This window comes from Asterias rubens, chromosome 18 (genome assembly GCF_902459465.1).
Source record: "Asterias rubens chromosome 18, eAstRub1.3, whole genome shotgun sequence".
In the NCBI taxonomy this organism is placed as follows: domain Eukaryota; kingdom Metazoa; phylum Echinodermata; class Asteroidea; order Forcipulatida; family Asteriidae; genus Asterias; species Asterias rubens.
Genome location: NC_047079.1, coordinates 4,174,519 through 4,190,562, shown reverse-complemented (window position 1 = coordinate 4,190,562; position 16,044 = coordinate 4,174,519). Strand labels below are relative to the sequence as shown.

The window sequence follows — 16,044 nt, the reverse complement described above, 5'->3', positions numbered from 1 at the left end:
CCCCTCTAAATCATTTTCGATAAACAATTGATTGCACTTTTGATCCACCCACATTCAAACCCCTCCCCATAAAGCATGCCCCACCCATTCCCCATGGTCGAACGAACAGATGAAATGGGAAATAAAATAAAAAATCATCAGGGTTGCGAAAAACCCGCATCATTGGGTGTGTTGGATTAGGCTTACACGAGTGAGTAAAACTACAGAGAGAGTGAGTAAAACTACACGAGAGAGTTCGATTATAGCTATCACGTGATACTTAAGTGTCTGCCCCCCCCCCCCCCCACACACACACATCAAGTGTCAGCCACCACCCACAGCCCTATAGACTTGATTCAAGTTCCATTCTCGTGTGTTAGCACTGACGAGTCATGTGAACAATGTCACAGACATATTCCTTGAGTGGGATTCGAACCCTCGACCTTTGCAATTCTAGAGCAGTGTCTTACCAACTGGACTGCCGAGATTGCCTGGTAATTAAGGTGTGGTCTAGTTGCGGGGACGGTGCTCCATGGGTACACACAGTCATCCTCAATCCCAAAGTTGCATGAGTGTACAATCGCACTGTGACTGTTGCATGGACGTCTGACTGCGTATTTGTAATAGGCAGCGCTGGCAGACAAAAATACGCCGACTAATAACGACTTGTACACAAGTCTACCACGAGTGTAAAAATACCCGTTACACCCACACACCGATTCAGTTGGTACACGGAAAGCTATTGACGTTTTAGAGAAGGTCAAGGGCTCCCGTGCGCGATTTCACATAGGGGGAATTCCCTTTAGCTCATTCGGGCGCTTTTAAATTCCTTTGCCTGGTACGCCGTATGACAAAGCGGCAGCGAACACAAGGGACAAACCATCGTGTTCGACGTGTTTAGGTTCACATAGGACGACGAGTGTCTCTTATTTGGTTCGGTATTTTATAATAGTAGCTCACGCCTTTAGAAGAAAAACTAGCTGCAATTGCTGCCGAAGGATGTTAAAGAGAAGGGTTTCTACAGTCTCCTAATACTTGAGTAAGTTTGACAGTTAAAATTGTACTAGTAAATATCTGTGAAAGTAACCAGTTAGAGTTAAATAGTCGTAGCTCGTTACGAGCTACGACTATTTAACTCTAACTGGTTACTTTCACAAATATGTATTAGCTTACTTGACTTCCTCACTTCCGGGTAGACGACAATAAATCACAACTACATTTCTATAGCGCCTCTACCACATCCAGAAGAAAGAAAGTCTCTATGCGCTCAGAGAAACAGAATAATAAATATGTGTGACGATGAATTGAACAGAAACGTTTTGAGAAGAGTCTTGAGACTTGAGATAGTGGTAGCTTGATATGTAGAGGGAGGTTATTCCATAAAATGAGGTGCAGCCAACTGAAAACCACGTTTACCATACGTACGCAATGTTGGTGGCAACATACGGGTAACATAAGGGCGTCCTTGCTAGCAGAACGGAGGTTTCTAGTAGGAGTGTATGGAGTGATTAGAGTAGATCTTTCAGGTAAATTGGTCCACTTCCACGACTGCATACTATTGTGAACTCGTGGATATCTCCCCCCCCCCCCCCCCTGTGTCCGTGTAGGCATTTTAACCCCATCGAACCATAGAGAAATGTGGACCTTTCTCTATTGTTGATTATTGACCATTATAGCCTTTTTGAGGGATGGACACTATATATAGGAGTGCACTGTTTGGTTTAGGTGTTACCCAAACCTAGTGCCACTATCAACCATACTTCAAAATGGCGAATTGAAGGCACTGAAGACGTTTGGTACTCAAACATGGTAACGTAGTATACATCATTGTGAGAAACGACTCCCTCTGAAGTAACTGAGTTGTTTTTTGAGTTAATTTTTTCACTAAAATATTTGAATCTGAGAAAGACTTTAGGCCTGAACTGACGCATGTTTAATGCATATAAAAAAAACCACACACACACACACATTGTGCAACAAGGGTGTCTTTTCTTCCATTATTTGTTTGCTTCTTCGAAGACCAATATTGAGCCCAAATGAATTGTTACAGGGTTTTTTATTGTATGTTGGGATAAACCGAGAGAGTGAAAATACTGGTCTTCGACAATAACCGAAGGTGTTCAGTGCTTTTAATGTCGTTGGACCAGATGGCTTTGCTATACAATGGAGGAAGGTATGGCTATGATACAGCCATTGGTGCAAGCAGCTGTTTCATGCAGATTTAAAGGTCTGTGGGTGCATTCGATTAGTGCTTCATTTCGGGACCACAAAATCTACTGAGGTCTCGAAATCAAATTCAAATATTTTAGTGAGAAATTGCTTCGTTTTTGAAAACTATGTTACTTCAGAGGGAGCTGTTTCCCACAATGTTTTGTACTATAAACAGCTCTCCATTACTCGTTATCAAGTAAGGTTTTTTGCTAATAATTATTTTGAGTAATTACCAATAGTGTCTACTGCCTTTAAAGGTGGTACCTGAATCTGTATGCACACATTTCTATAACTCCATGTTGTAAACACAAAGAACAACATTTTGTGCTCCCCCCAATGAGTTCGATTTGTGAATTAGCATGCTTTGCTATTGTCGCTAATGGGGGATGCGTGTGTGTTTTAAAAATAGTTAAGTTGTTATTTTTTGTCTCGTTGCATTTTTGAATTTTGTTGTATACCGTGGGTGTACTAAGGGAAATAATTTAACATGCGTCCGGCTTGCTTGAGATGTGGCACCAATTCCAATGATTTAATGTTAACTTTGGGTTTAACTTTAACCATGGCGGCCTTATACTTTAGTATTTTACTACAGTCCTATGTAGGGCTAGCTTTAACCCATACACAGATGTGTGTTAGCACTGTTTACTCAGTCCATTCCCGAGTCCTGTAAAAAAAAACAAAAAAAAAAACATCACATGCATATTACTCGAGTGGGGTTCGAACCCACGACCCTTGCAATTCAGTGTCGTTATTAACTAGACTACCGAGATTGCCAGTAGCTAGAGGCAGTTCGAATCCTATAAACTAAACACCTTGAAGAACTTCCTTCATTATTGTTGGACTTGACATGTGGACGAATAAAATGTGCATACAGATTCAGGTACAGACCTTTAAAGGCAGTGGACACTATCGGTAACTACTCAAAATAATTATTAGCATAAAACCTTCCTTGGGAAAGAGTAATGGGGAGAGGTTAGTAGTATAAAACTTTGTGAGAAACGACTCCCTTTGAAGTGGAGTAGTATTCGAGAAAGAAGTAATTTTCCACGAATTTGATTTCGAGACCTCAGATCTAGAACTTGAGGTCATTAATCACTTGAAAGCACACAACTTCGTGTGACAAGGGTGTTTTTTCTTTCATTGTTATCTCGCAACCTCGATGATCGAATGAGCTCAAATTTTCACAGGTTTGTTATTTTATGCATATGTTGAGATACAGCAAGTAAGAAGACTGGTCTTTGACAATTACTAATATAGTGTCCAGTGTCTTTAAGAACGCGAGTGATCCTGTGAATATAAACACATCTCATTCAGATTGAATACTAATCTGAAAATAACGTAATGGCTTGTTCACTAGGTCTGATGACAATAATAACCATTCCATTTGTATCGAGATAAATAATTTGGCAGCGGGTACCACAACGATCTATATACATGTAATAGATGTTAAATCCCACCCGAGTAACAATATGCGTAGTGATATTTTTTGCACAGGAGTCGGGAGAAAATAACGGAAAAACCCACCGTTGTTTCCGCACGTTTCGCCGTGTCATGACATGTGTTTAAAATAAATCCGTAATTCTCGCTATCGAGAATTGATATTGTGTTGATGTTTTCTCAAAAAGTAAAGCATTTCATGGAATAATAGTGCAAGATAAGTCTTTCACCATCAACTTCTGTAAACCCTGTGAATTATTTGTAAATCTGTGGACTTCTAATTTTTCTTCTGTACCGAAAGTGTATAATGGCTTTAAAGGAACACGTTGCATTGGATCGGGCGAGTTGGTCTTTGAAAAGCGTTTGTAACCGTTTGTTGTAAAATGTATACAGGTAGAAAGATGTTGTAAAAGTAGAATACAATGATCCACACAAACATGCCTCGAAATTGCACGGTTTTCCTTTTACCTCGTCAACTAACACGGTCGGCCATTTATGGGAGTCAAATTTTTCCGTGTTAGTTCGCACAGTTAAAGGAAAACCAACGCAATTTCGAGGCAAACTTGTGTGGATCATTGTATTCTACTTTTAAAACATCTTTCCAACCACATGCATTTTATGAAAAAGGGTTACAAACGCTTTTTATAGACCAACTCGTCCGATCCAAGGCAACGTGTTCCTTTAAAGTATACAGTGCTGACACACATCGGTGTTTAGGTAAAAAACAAAATTAATATTCTTTTAATATCCCCGATGCAAATTTAACATTTATTATTATTCCCAATGTTTTATTTTTTAAACTTCGTCCGTACAGATTGACAACAAATAATGGGCTTGATATGGTCGTTTTTTGTCGGGAACAAAACCTCGTCTCAGGATGAACTTTTGTCAGTGGTTGTCCATGGAGGTGAGCCCAACCCGGGTGAGGAGAATGACGAGCCCTGGTGTTTGCCTCAGCATGAACTAGATAAATGGTTTAGCGAGACTATAAAACAAGGCACTGATGCCTTCACAAGGGACTGCCGATTCGCAATTAAAAGTGTGGTCAAACACATACACGAGCATTGCTCTGATAACATTCTTGACTTCGATGTTAGTAAAGTTGTGAAGGTGAGACCATTTCTTGATGATATTAAAGACACTGGACACCATTGGTAACATAAGCATAAAATAACAAACCTGTGAACATTTGTGCTCAATTGGTCTTCGAGGTTGCGAGAGAATAATGAAAGAAGAAACACCCCTGTCACACGAAGTTGTGTGCTTTCAGATGCTTGATTTCGAGACCTCAAAATCTAATTCTGGGGTCTCGAAATCAAATTCGTGGAAAATTTCTCGAAAACTATGTTACTTCAGAGGGAGCCGTTTCTCGCAATGTTTTACACTATCAACCTCTCCCCATTACTCACTACCAAGTAAGGTTTTATGCTAATAATCATTTTGAGTAATTACCAATAGTGTCCACTGCCTCTGGGTACACAATTGTATGAGTACACAAGTAGGCTTCTTTTTGTCTATCACCAAGGCCCAATTTCATATAGCTGTTTAAGAATATAGCAAATAGCCATTAGCCAATTTCTGCTATACAAATATGAGCAGAAAGTACAGAGGACACATGTTGACTATAGTTGGTAATTTTTGGCTGGTAATATTGGTTTTTATTCTTTGTAAATTGTAGGTCTACTTAAAGACAGCGGTCACTATTGGTAATTGTCAAAGACCAGTCTCCTCACTTGGTGTATCTCAACATATGCACAAAATAATAAGCCTGTGAAAATTTGAGCTCGATTGGTCGTCGGAGTTGCGAGATAACTATGAAAGAAAAAACACCCTTGTCACACGAAGTTGTGTGCTTTCAGATGCTTGATTTCGAGACCTCAAATTCTAAACTTGAGGTCTCGAAATCAAATTCGTGGAAAATGACTTCTTTCTCGAAAACTACGTCACTTCAGAGGGAGCCGTTTCTCACAATGTTTTGTACCGTCAACCTCTCCCTATTACTCGTCACCAAGAAAGGTTTTATGCTAATAATTATTTTGAGTAATTACCAATAGTGTCCACTGCCTTTAAAGCGCTTTGAGGATCTACGCAAGGTTTTTAATAAGTATCTTTTATTATTGCTATCATTTTGTTTCGCTTTTAGCTACTTTTTTTGCTTAAACAGCTCCATTACATTGGTTGCAGTTTGAAGATTGGGTAGGTCTATAATGTAGTTCATGCAATCAGCTGTTTTGTTTTATTCGCAGGGTGGATCGCTCGGAAAGGGCACTATGGTAAAATATCTATCGGACGTGGATTTGGTTGCGTTTGTCAACAAACCATACCTGAAACCCATCGCGGAGATTGGAAAAGAAGAGTACAAGAGAACCCTGTTAAGAATCATTTCTGATATAAAGTCAACTTTGCGAGGTGTGCCGAACGTCCAAATCATACGATCCGATAAATACTTGTTGAATTTCAAGATACATGTCGGAAGTCGATGGATAGACGTCGATGTTCTTCCTACAACGGATAACGTTCCAAATTATCGAAGGTGTAAGTAGTTAAACGAAAACACAGTAATAAAAAACGTTTTCTTCGGATTTTGGGCGATAATTTCTTTTTTTTGTGGAGTCAAAAATTTGGCTCTTTGCAAAAAGGCAGACCGTGAGTGTTCACGAAATGAAAGAAAAACCACATACTTTCGAGGTATTTTTGTGTGGATAATTTTAATTATTCTACTTGTAAATTGTAAAATATCTTTCAAATTCCATCGGCTAAGTGTATTTAGTTTAAATAATGCTATCATCTTCAGAAACAGTCGCCAAACGGTGCTTCTTTTTTGGTTCTTGTTTCTCCATCAGCGTATCGCTACCTCTTTCTGACTATGCTAGACGTCGGGAATGGAACAAGACAGCTTTATTCTACATCATTCGTTCAGCACCGACGGCGGTTTGTTAAGGATAAGCCCGACCACGTGAAGGAGTTGATACGTCTGGTGAAGTATTGGGCGTCTAGATTCCTCCCTAAAAAACTCCAGAAGTCCTACCCTCTGGAGTTGATCACCATCTACCTGTGGGAGAAGGCACGGGAGCCCAGTGCACTGAGCAAAGCCCAGGGTTTGAGGAGCGTCTTGGAGGTTCTGACCAAGCTGGACAGGCTGCGTGTTTATTGGAGCTACATGGCCGGTGTCGATTATCAGCTCAACGAAACTATTATCAGGAAACTCGACATGAGAAGGTAAACTAAAGTGTTGAGCGTCAAAATAAGATCTCATTTTTTTTTCTTGATGAGCTGCGTGTTTCTTGTAAATACATGCACAGTGATGATCAACTCGAAAGAACTCAGGAAACTCAAAATGGAAAGGTGAACTTTACTGATTTGATTGAGCGTTAAAGGCACTGGACACTATTGCCAACTACTCAAAATAATTATAAGCACAAACACTTACTTGCTAACGAGCAATGGAGCTGCTGAAAGTATAAAACATTGTGAGAAACGGCTCCCTCTATGTTAAAAGTAACATCGTTTTTGAGAAAGAGGTTTTTTCTTACTCAATATTAATATTGAAAGACTTCAGGCCTGAAGCGTTTTATTAGGCATCTGAAAGCACACAATTTTTGTGCAACAAGGGTGTTCTTTTCGTTTCTTTCTTTGCTCTCTTACAACTTCGATGACCAAGAGTGTAAATTTGTTATTTTATGCATATGTTTGGGATACATGCCAAGTGAGAATACTGGTCTTTTACAATATTACAAAAGGTGTCCAGTGCCTTTAAAATAAGAATTGAGATTCTGCCTGGCCAGAAACATCACGCTTTTCCTCATGAATATGGACATTTTAATTAACATAAAGCAATAAGTTTCAGGGACCCTGTCAACCTAATAATGGGGTCACGAGTTCTTTGCTGATTTCGCTAAGTACTAAGTGACATCATTAACATGAAAACAGCACGACTGAGTAAGTCTAGTACCCAGAAACACCATTCACAAGGCTTGAATCCTATGGAATTAAGGCGTCGAACACGCACTCTGCTGCTTTATCGTTGGACCTCGGGTACCACCCTCAGTGCTAATGAATGCAATTTAGTACTTGCACAATGCTCATGAGAATTGGCACTGTCTGTTTTTATTTACTACAATCATGCTCTTTAACTTATGACGTGTACCCCCCCCCCCCCCATAGCCCAATCGTTTTGGACCCAGCAAATCCGACGAACAACGTTTGTTACATGTACCATCTGGAGGACAACATAGAGGTAAGCCAATGTTATAAATGGCTGATAAATGCACGAACAGTGTGTTTTTAAGTATGTTATGGTGTCATTAGTCTATAGTGTCATATGGAAAGCTGTCCATCAGAGATTCTGTACACTACAATTTGAAATTAAAGGCAGTGGACACGATTGGAAATTACTCAAAACAATTATTAGCATGAAACCTTACTTGGTAACGAGTAATGGGGAGAGGTTGATGGTATAAAACATTGTGAGAAACGGCTCCCTCTGAAGTGACATAGTTTTCGAGAAAGAAGTAATTTTCCACGAATTTGATTTCGAGACCCCAGATTTAGAATGTGAGGTCTCAAAATCAACCATCTAAACGCACACAACTTCGTGTGACAAGGGTGTTTTTTCTTTCGTTAATACCTCGCAACTTCGACGACCGATTGAGTTCAAATTTTCACAGGTTTGTTAATAATTTATGCATATGTTGAGATACACCAGGTGCGAAGACTGGTCTTTGACAATAACCACTAGTGTCCAGTGTCTTTAAACATGGACTGAAGGAGGATGATTCAAAAGAGGGCGCTTTAAGTTTGTTTACACAGTTTTCTGTTGGGGGGAGGGATCTACAATGGGACTCACGCAGTGTTATAATTCTAACCATGCAGGTATTAGCCTCAGCTGCCAAAAGAACCCTCAAGACAGACCTCCTGAAAAGCGTCACCGTGTGGCCATAAATGGGAGAATATCGCGCCCACCGATGGTAATAGGTTTTTGTTTTCATTTCACTACCATATGCAACAAAACAGGGCAAATTATTAGCCTTTTTGAGATGTGGCGGACACTATTATGATTGCACTGTTTTGGTTTGGGTGTATACAGACAAATTCAGCGAAACGGTTGTTTGTTTGTTGGTTGGTTTTTTCCTTCTTCTTTTCATTCATACAAAAATTTATTTCAATTTACCATATACAAGGCGATAGAGTATGGGGGTGTCATCCGAGAGAAGGACAAGGCCTTCTGTAGTGGAGCACTCAAGAATGCTGTCAAATTACAAATAAGTAGATAATAACAGTAAAAGGCAGTGGACACTGTTGGTAGTTACTCAAAATAATTATTAGCATAAAACCTAATATAGTGATGAGTAATGGGGAGAGGTTGATGGTATAAAACATTGTGAGAAACGGCTCCCTCTGAAGTAACATAGTTTTCGAGAAAGAATTAATTTTCCACGAATTTGATTTCGAGACCTCAGATTTAGAATTTGAGGTCTCGAAATCAACCATCTAAATGCACACAACATCGTGTGGCAAGGGTGTTTTGTCTTTCATTATTATCTCGCAACTTCGACGACCAATTGAGCTCAAATTTGCACAGGTTTGTTATATTACGCATATGTTGAGATACACCAAGTGAGAAGACTAGTCTTTGACAACTACCAATAGTGTCCACAATTCGTTTCAGTTGCAAAGTATCACAACACAATGTAATTCTTCATGTGTCATACAAGTGTGTCCACCATATCTCAAAATGGCTTTATTAGCATCCATCGGATGTTTTGGAGGTATGGAAACTAAGGCACAAGAGAAAAAAAAACTGACGAAAAAAAGGGAAGAAAATGTAACAGTTAGGACTAATTGAGATTTGATTGGGCCTTTTGATTTAGTACACCAAAATAAGAATAAAAATTGCTTGATAAAGTATTCCGATTGTTATAATGAAAACACATACAGTAAGCCTATTTTAGTACAACGTCTATACATAACTTTAACTTGAAAGGCTACTAAACTGTATTCTCAATATTTATTTATTTTTGGAATAAGTCATTTGATAAATAACTTTTTGGACACCACAGAGGCATTTCCTTCAACCAAAGGGCGTTTATTTTTGATAATAATTACGAAAAAAAGTGAGCAGTGCCAAATCGAAGTTTAATGTCCATCAATCACTCTATGAATCATAAAATTATTACGCAATGTATTCGTTAAAAAAAACTTTAAAAAAACATGTGCCGTAGCTAATAATCGAATCCAACGTATCTGCTTAACATATAAATATGCTTTTCTATTAAAATCCTCGGGAGTATAGTGGACTTCCTGCCATTTCTTTAAAAGTCGGTTTTGTTTTGTACAATTCATTTACAAATAAACCAAGATTATTAAATAAGTATTTATTCCTATGACCTTCGACCGACGCTCTGTAATGTGTCATTATAGCCTTGCCGATTCAACTTGCACTTCACCATGGATAACATTACCCCCGATAAAGCGAAAGACGTTCGATACCATTTTTGTAAAGTAGGTTTTGTTTTGCACCGTTCATAATAAACTAAACAATTATATAAGTATGTATTCCTACCATGACCTTTGACCCCACTCTGTAATGTAACAAAGCAGCTGATGTAAAGCAGTTCAAATTACACTGGACCATGGATAACATTAATGGGCAGTGAGAGGGTGTGCTGCGAGACACAACGGAAATAAAGTTGGACAGACACACGTATTAGTAAGCTTGCTAATTTAGACACGTGGAGTTGATATAGAATTCGAGTTTCCCGCCCAAGTTAACTGAAGACATTTGTAGCCAAGGCCAAAGGATCCAAAATTGTTGTCTATAATTTTTAACGAACGGTGCCCAGGTTTTGTATGGAAGATCTGTGAGCAAAATTCCCAGGTGCAACTATTAATTGGAGATCCTTTCCAACAGCTGGTTGTGGCGTACAGTTGTCATGCTTATAACATCTTAGTGATCATGTACACTAATGCTGAGACAAGCCATGCCATTGCTGGCGTACGTTATGGACTGCCACCTATACACAAAAGAAGAAGGAAAATGAGAATATATTTTAGTCATTTGCATGGACAGTGTGCCTGGTTTAAAGGCAGTGGACACTATTGGTAATTTCTGAAAATAATTATTATCATAAAACCTTTCTTGATTACAAGTAATGGGGAGAGGTTGATAGTATAAAACATTGTGAGAAACGGCTCCCTCTGAAGTGCCATATAGTTTTCGAGAAAGAAGTAATTATCCACGAATTTGATTTCGAGACCTCAAGTTTAGAACTTGAGGTCTCGAAATCAACCATCTAAACGCGCACAACTTCGTGTGAAAAGGGTTATTTTTCTTTCATTATTATCTCGCAACTTCGATGGCCGATTGAGCTCAAATTTTCACAGGTTTGTTATTTTAAGCATATGTTGAGTTACACCAACTGTGAAGGCTAGTCTTTTATAATTACCAATAGTGTCCACTGCCTTTAGTACAAAATTGTTAGGCAGAATTAATCACGAGGTGGCGCCCTGCTACACTCAACCGATGCAGGGTGCGTTCGATTAGCTACCCCGGGTCGACCCTGGTGTGTGGGGTTTTCTTTTTCCAGGTCGAACGTGTGCAGAAAATTACCCACGTTTGTCATGGGTAAAAAATAACGCCACACACCGGGGTCGACCCAGGGAGAACGCAGCCGCAATAAAGATAGGTTTTACAGAACCAGTTTTAATTTGCTATAGATACATTAATTTCATTGAATAAAACGTGCAGTGACGTACTAGCTTTCCGTATAATGATCTGTGTTTTGATTGGTCCAAGGTCGATGTCAGCTGCAATTTCGGTTGCCACGTGTGACTGCAGCGTGCTTTGTAATGTTTGTGTTTTCAAAGGTGATACGGACGGGAATTGACGTAGGCGTAATTCACAAGCCTGGAGTGTGTTGACTAAACTTGACTCAAGTCCCAATCCCGTGCCATCGCCAGAAAACGATGTTTTGTGATGCTCTGCATTGGACCAAAATAGCTACATTTTGACGGAGACTAATGCTTAGGGACCTCTCGCACGAGAACGGGACTTGAATCAAGTCTCGAGTGTAGCGCCAGATGTTGAGGCAAGCAACCATTGGCAGACTAAACACTAATGTTAGCCACAGATATTAACCAACAGTTTGCTTTTATTATCATTGGTCATACATGTACAGTCATGTACATGTCCGCCGGACGATTTTTGCATAGCCCCGGACACGACTGCATAAATTATGCCGGAACGGACAGTATTGCATGGCGGACACAATTGCATCTGACACTGGTCTTATAGACGTCACAAGAGTGCAGTCTACGATCGCAAAGTTAAGAGCAGTATTAGTGATTTAAAACATCACGGCATGGGCAAAATTACAGACCCCCACCCTCCCCCTCCCCCCATCACTTGTCAGTCGCGTGAATATAATAGTTAAGTGTTCTAAACTTGTAAGTAGCAATGGTGGGGTATAACTCAATGTTTCAAACTATATTGTTCTATATTCACCCAATTTTGTTGGGCCCTTGCAATGGACAGTTTTACAGACGCGATGTTTTGGTACGGTTATAGAACGAGTTTTAAATATTTTGCTAACAAAGAGTGACTCTGTTCATTCCATAGCTTTTGTGGCAGGCGAGATACTAACTGCTCGAAAGGGAAATGTTTACAGTGTTTCACAATTTCCACCTTACTTTGGAGATATAAAATAATATGTGAACATGGTTTGAGACGTGCCCCTCGAAAACCAGACAGTGCAAACTCTCTTCTAATTAAATATAAAAATGTAAGACTGTGTTTTCTTCCATTTGTGAGTGTTAACCATAACTAGTGATGACACTGAATGGTCCATATACGAAGAAGCTTGTATTCTACAACGTTGTCATGACTTATGTCAGGTCAACTTGAAGGCAACCCGAACTGCACTGAATGCACAATGAACACTTCGGATTATGTACAGTGGACATTCTTTTAACTGTAACTCACTAATCCCCAGGACAATAATGACAACTGAAGATTCAATTCAATGGCTACATTGCCTGAAACTGAATTGCATGTAAATTGCCTCGTTAGACAGACAGGGCGGGGCTAATAATTATTCCTTTTGGGTTGAGATTTCTTCACTCCCCAGAAATTCCGCACGTTGTTATTGGACCAGACACACGTTGTGATTGGTCGAGACTGCTACTAAACCAATCCAGGTGCGCGCGTGCCAGAGCAGTCTTCATTGTTATGCAAATTTATCGCCCCTTGCGCTTTTAGCATGGAAAATGACTCCTTGCTTTTAGCATAGAAATCCAGGCACAGCAAAGACCGCATGGTTTAGTTTTGCACGGGACAGCGGACGGGCAGCATGGCGACTCTTCACGGCTGGATCATTTGGACCTCGTTTATCGGATGAACTTTTTCACAGTTGTTTCGCTCTTTTATTACTGAAACAAACTGTAATAGACCCTTTGCATATTGTGGACATTACCTACGAATTCCTGAAGGTAAAACTTTAGTAAAAATGACTTCTGAATATGAAGACTTTTGGTCAAGTTTCACTAGAGTCTTTTTATGAGCAAAATCTCACATTGGTCTAATTTTGCAGTCGAGTTTACGACCCGCTTGAGAACTCCCTCGGAGTTTTCGCTGGGTTGAGAATTCCTCGAAGTTAGACAGAATAATTGTCACCGGCATATTCAACCAACCTGCTGGTGTTATGAGCTGACTTCGATGTTGAGCTTGCGAGTAGGGCTGGAAAGTTCCAGGAGTTTGTTTAAATTCTGCTATAAAGACAACCAGAGAACTGTATGAAATGAACTTCTTTCAAATGGACTCACACTCTCCTGTTGAGCTTTCGCTTTTTGCTTGCGAGCTCCGTCAAGTTGGTATGAGAAGCTCTACCCTGGACAGAATAACTGATTTACCCTGAAAAGGGGACTTGCGATATTGAATTTGAGAACTGTTATCTTATGCACACTTTTTGCTGACTGTTGTCAGAACTTTGAAGCGGTTATGCCCAAATGGGTGAAGACAGAAGATCTATGGATTGTGTGGTATGGGTTCGGCGAAGTCGTCCAACGTGCTTGAGGTCGTCCGAGTTGGTAGAAGTCGTCCCAGTGAAAAGAAGTCGTCCCAGTGACAAAAAAAAAGAACTTGTAAAAAGTGACTCTTTAGTTTGAGTTTTAGAACTGAACACTTTGTCTGACTGTTGTCAGAACTTTGAAACTGTTATCTGTGGATTGTGTGGTATGGGTGTGGCTACAACAAGTCGTCAACGGTGGTAAGACAAGATCATTAAGATGACGTTAAGTGGTAAGCGAAAATCTAACCCCATTCCTCCCCAATAATAACATGATTTTTATCGCGGTACTTGTTGATGTTGTCCACTGTTGTCAATGGTGATGCCTTCCACTCTTTTCCTGATCCGGTTTTCTTGGCTTTGAGGGCATTTTGGTCGTAGCCAGAGTGATGCCTGTAAACAACAATTTCTTGGAACATTTCCCGGGGTTTGGAAGAAGCTTGTGACTTCATGTTGTTGTCATTCTAAAGCTTCAAATTGGCATGATTAAATCTGAAAAAAAATGTTCACTTAGAGACTCTTTAAAGTTTGATTTATACCAAAAAGAAAATAATTGTTTTAAACAGTTCATAGTCAAATCCCAATTCAAATAAAGAAACATTAAAAATCATCTCAATTGTTTTTTTTTTTCCCAGAAATTATAAAGTTTGTTTTCATAAAAACATCCCAACTACTGAAGTTCTAAATAAAATGGGAATATTAAATACATTACTAAAAAAAAGTTTAGCCTAAATTATTTTTTTTCCAGAATTAAGTTTTGTACAAACAAAATGTAAAAAAAAAACCACCAGTGTAATTAACATAAGCTTAATTAAACAGTTAACATTTCTGATGAATAAATTTCATCAATTCATTGTGTGAAATAGATTTATTGAGCAAAATCAAATTAAAAATACATGTTACCAGAGTGCTGCTTGCAGGCATTCAGAAGTGAGCCCCCCCCCCCCCTAAAAAAAAAGAGAAGCAAAGACTTCAACTCGGCCCAGGCAACAGTTTCCCTTATGCTCCCGAAATTAGTTTAAAATCATGTAAGACTAAAACAAATACTAGTACACCTTAGTAGATGATGAATTGTTATAGTAAGGAATATTAAAAAGTTTAATTTAGATATGCTAAATTAATCGTTTAATATTTCTGATGAAAACAATTTCATCAAATTGAATAGACAATATTATTATATAAAAATTAAATTTTCACACAAAAAAATTAAAATATATTTAGGGCACTACATTGAGAAGTGAGCGAAACCAAAATTAAGGACAAAAAAGAAAAGGCCAAAGAAGACACGCCTCAAAGTAAAAAATGGAGCAGAGAGAAGAAGAAACGGAGATAAAGACAACATGAAGACACCCCTTGATGTTAAAGGTGATTATGGTACGTATAATGGTAAGTGGTTAGAGGGACATAGAGTAGGCCCAGAACTTTTAATGTGTTGTTTTTCAACAGCTACATAACAGTTTCAATAACGTCATCATTGAGGAGTGGAAAACTTTAAGATCTTTTTAAAGATTTTAAAGTTCTCCAGCCCTCAAAACAAGGCATGTTTTATTGGTAAGCATCTAGATCAATAACCACATTCTTCCCCCAATAATAACAAGCAGGGTTCCTCTCTTATCCTCACTCGCTTCAGTACTTGTTGATGTTGTCTACTAATATTGTCAATGGTGAAGCCATCCACAGTTTTTGCTGATCCGGTTTTCTTGATTTTGAGGGCATTTTGGTCGTAGCCAGAGTGATGCCTTAAAAAGTAAAATAATTTCTCTTGGAGCATTTTCCTGGGTTTGGAAGATTCTGATGACGACCTTACTTTGTTGACATTTTAGAGTACATTGGCATAATTAATTTGATAATTTAGCCATAAAATGTTCAGTTATAGGGACCCTTATTGCATTCAGTTATTAAATTTGAGAATTATTTTAAAAAGTCTTAAGGAAATGCACCTAGACAAGAACTTGATTCAAAATAGTAGGTTCTCTATAATTAACAACCTTTTGTGTAAAGTTTTTCTATGACAATGCATTATTAAATACCCTGTCATGAACTTCTAAATGAAGTAATAGGCTTATTAGAACATTTTCACTGAAAGTTTTTTTTCTCAAAGCAACAAAAAAGTCAATAAAAGCACAAATTATTCACAATGATAAACCAGTATGTGACTAGCGCACAAACTGACTAAGCTTTGTGTTACTAGAAACAAAATAACAATTCAAGGTGAACTTGACAAAAATAAAATTATTTCCCACATTTAAGATGCTCCCCATTAGTGTCAAACCATGTCAACATGTCACATTTGTAGTTTGCGCTAATCAGTCAATAATCTTTCAGCTAGTGATATTTAAAAGGCCAATTTATTTGA

General features: G+C 38.7%; 1 protein-coding gene across 2 annotated transcripts; it reads left to right on the top strand.

The window, feature by feature from the left end:
* The first annotated feature begins 529 nt into the window (after nucleotides 1-529).
* Nucleotides 530-8,980, top strand: LOC117302137 (2'-5'-oligoadenylate synthase 1A-like). 2 transcript variants are annotated; one of them, XM_033785942.1, is made up of 6 exons: nucleotides 530-1,018; nucleotides 4,442-4,737; nucleotides 5,874-6,162; nucleotides 6,471-6,846; nucleotides 7,792-7,864; nucleotides 8,500-8,980. In XM_033785942.1, the coding sequence occupies exons 2-6, from the start codon at nucleotides 4,456-4,458 to the stop codon at nucleotides 8,566-8,568; spliced, it is 1,089 nt and encodes a 362-aa protein (XP_033641833.1). In that variant the 5' UTR covers nucleotides 530-1,018; nucleotides 4,442-4,455; the 3' UTR covers nucleotides 8,569-8,980. The 2 variants fall into 2 exon arrangements, with proteins under 2 accessions (XP_033641833.1, XP_033641834.1); XM_033785943.1 differs by lacking the exon at nucleotides 4,442-4,737.
* Nucleotides 8,981-16,044: the final 7,064 nt, after the last annotated feature.

Coding starts and splice junctions, on each gene's coding strand:
- LOC117302137 (XM_033785942.1), top strand. CDS start 4,456: ATGGGCTTGATATGGTCGTTTTTTGTCGGGAACAAAACCTCGTCTCAG. Junction 6,847..7,791: donor AGGAAACTCGACATGAGAAG/GTAAACTAAAGT, acceptor CCCCCCCCATAG/CCCAATCGTTTTGGACCCAG. Junction 7,865..8,499: donor ATCTGGAGGACAACATAGAG/GTAAGCCAATGT, acceptor CTAACCATGCAG/GTATTAGCCTCAGCTGCCAA.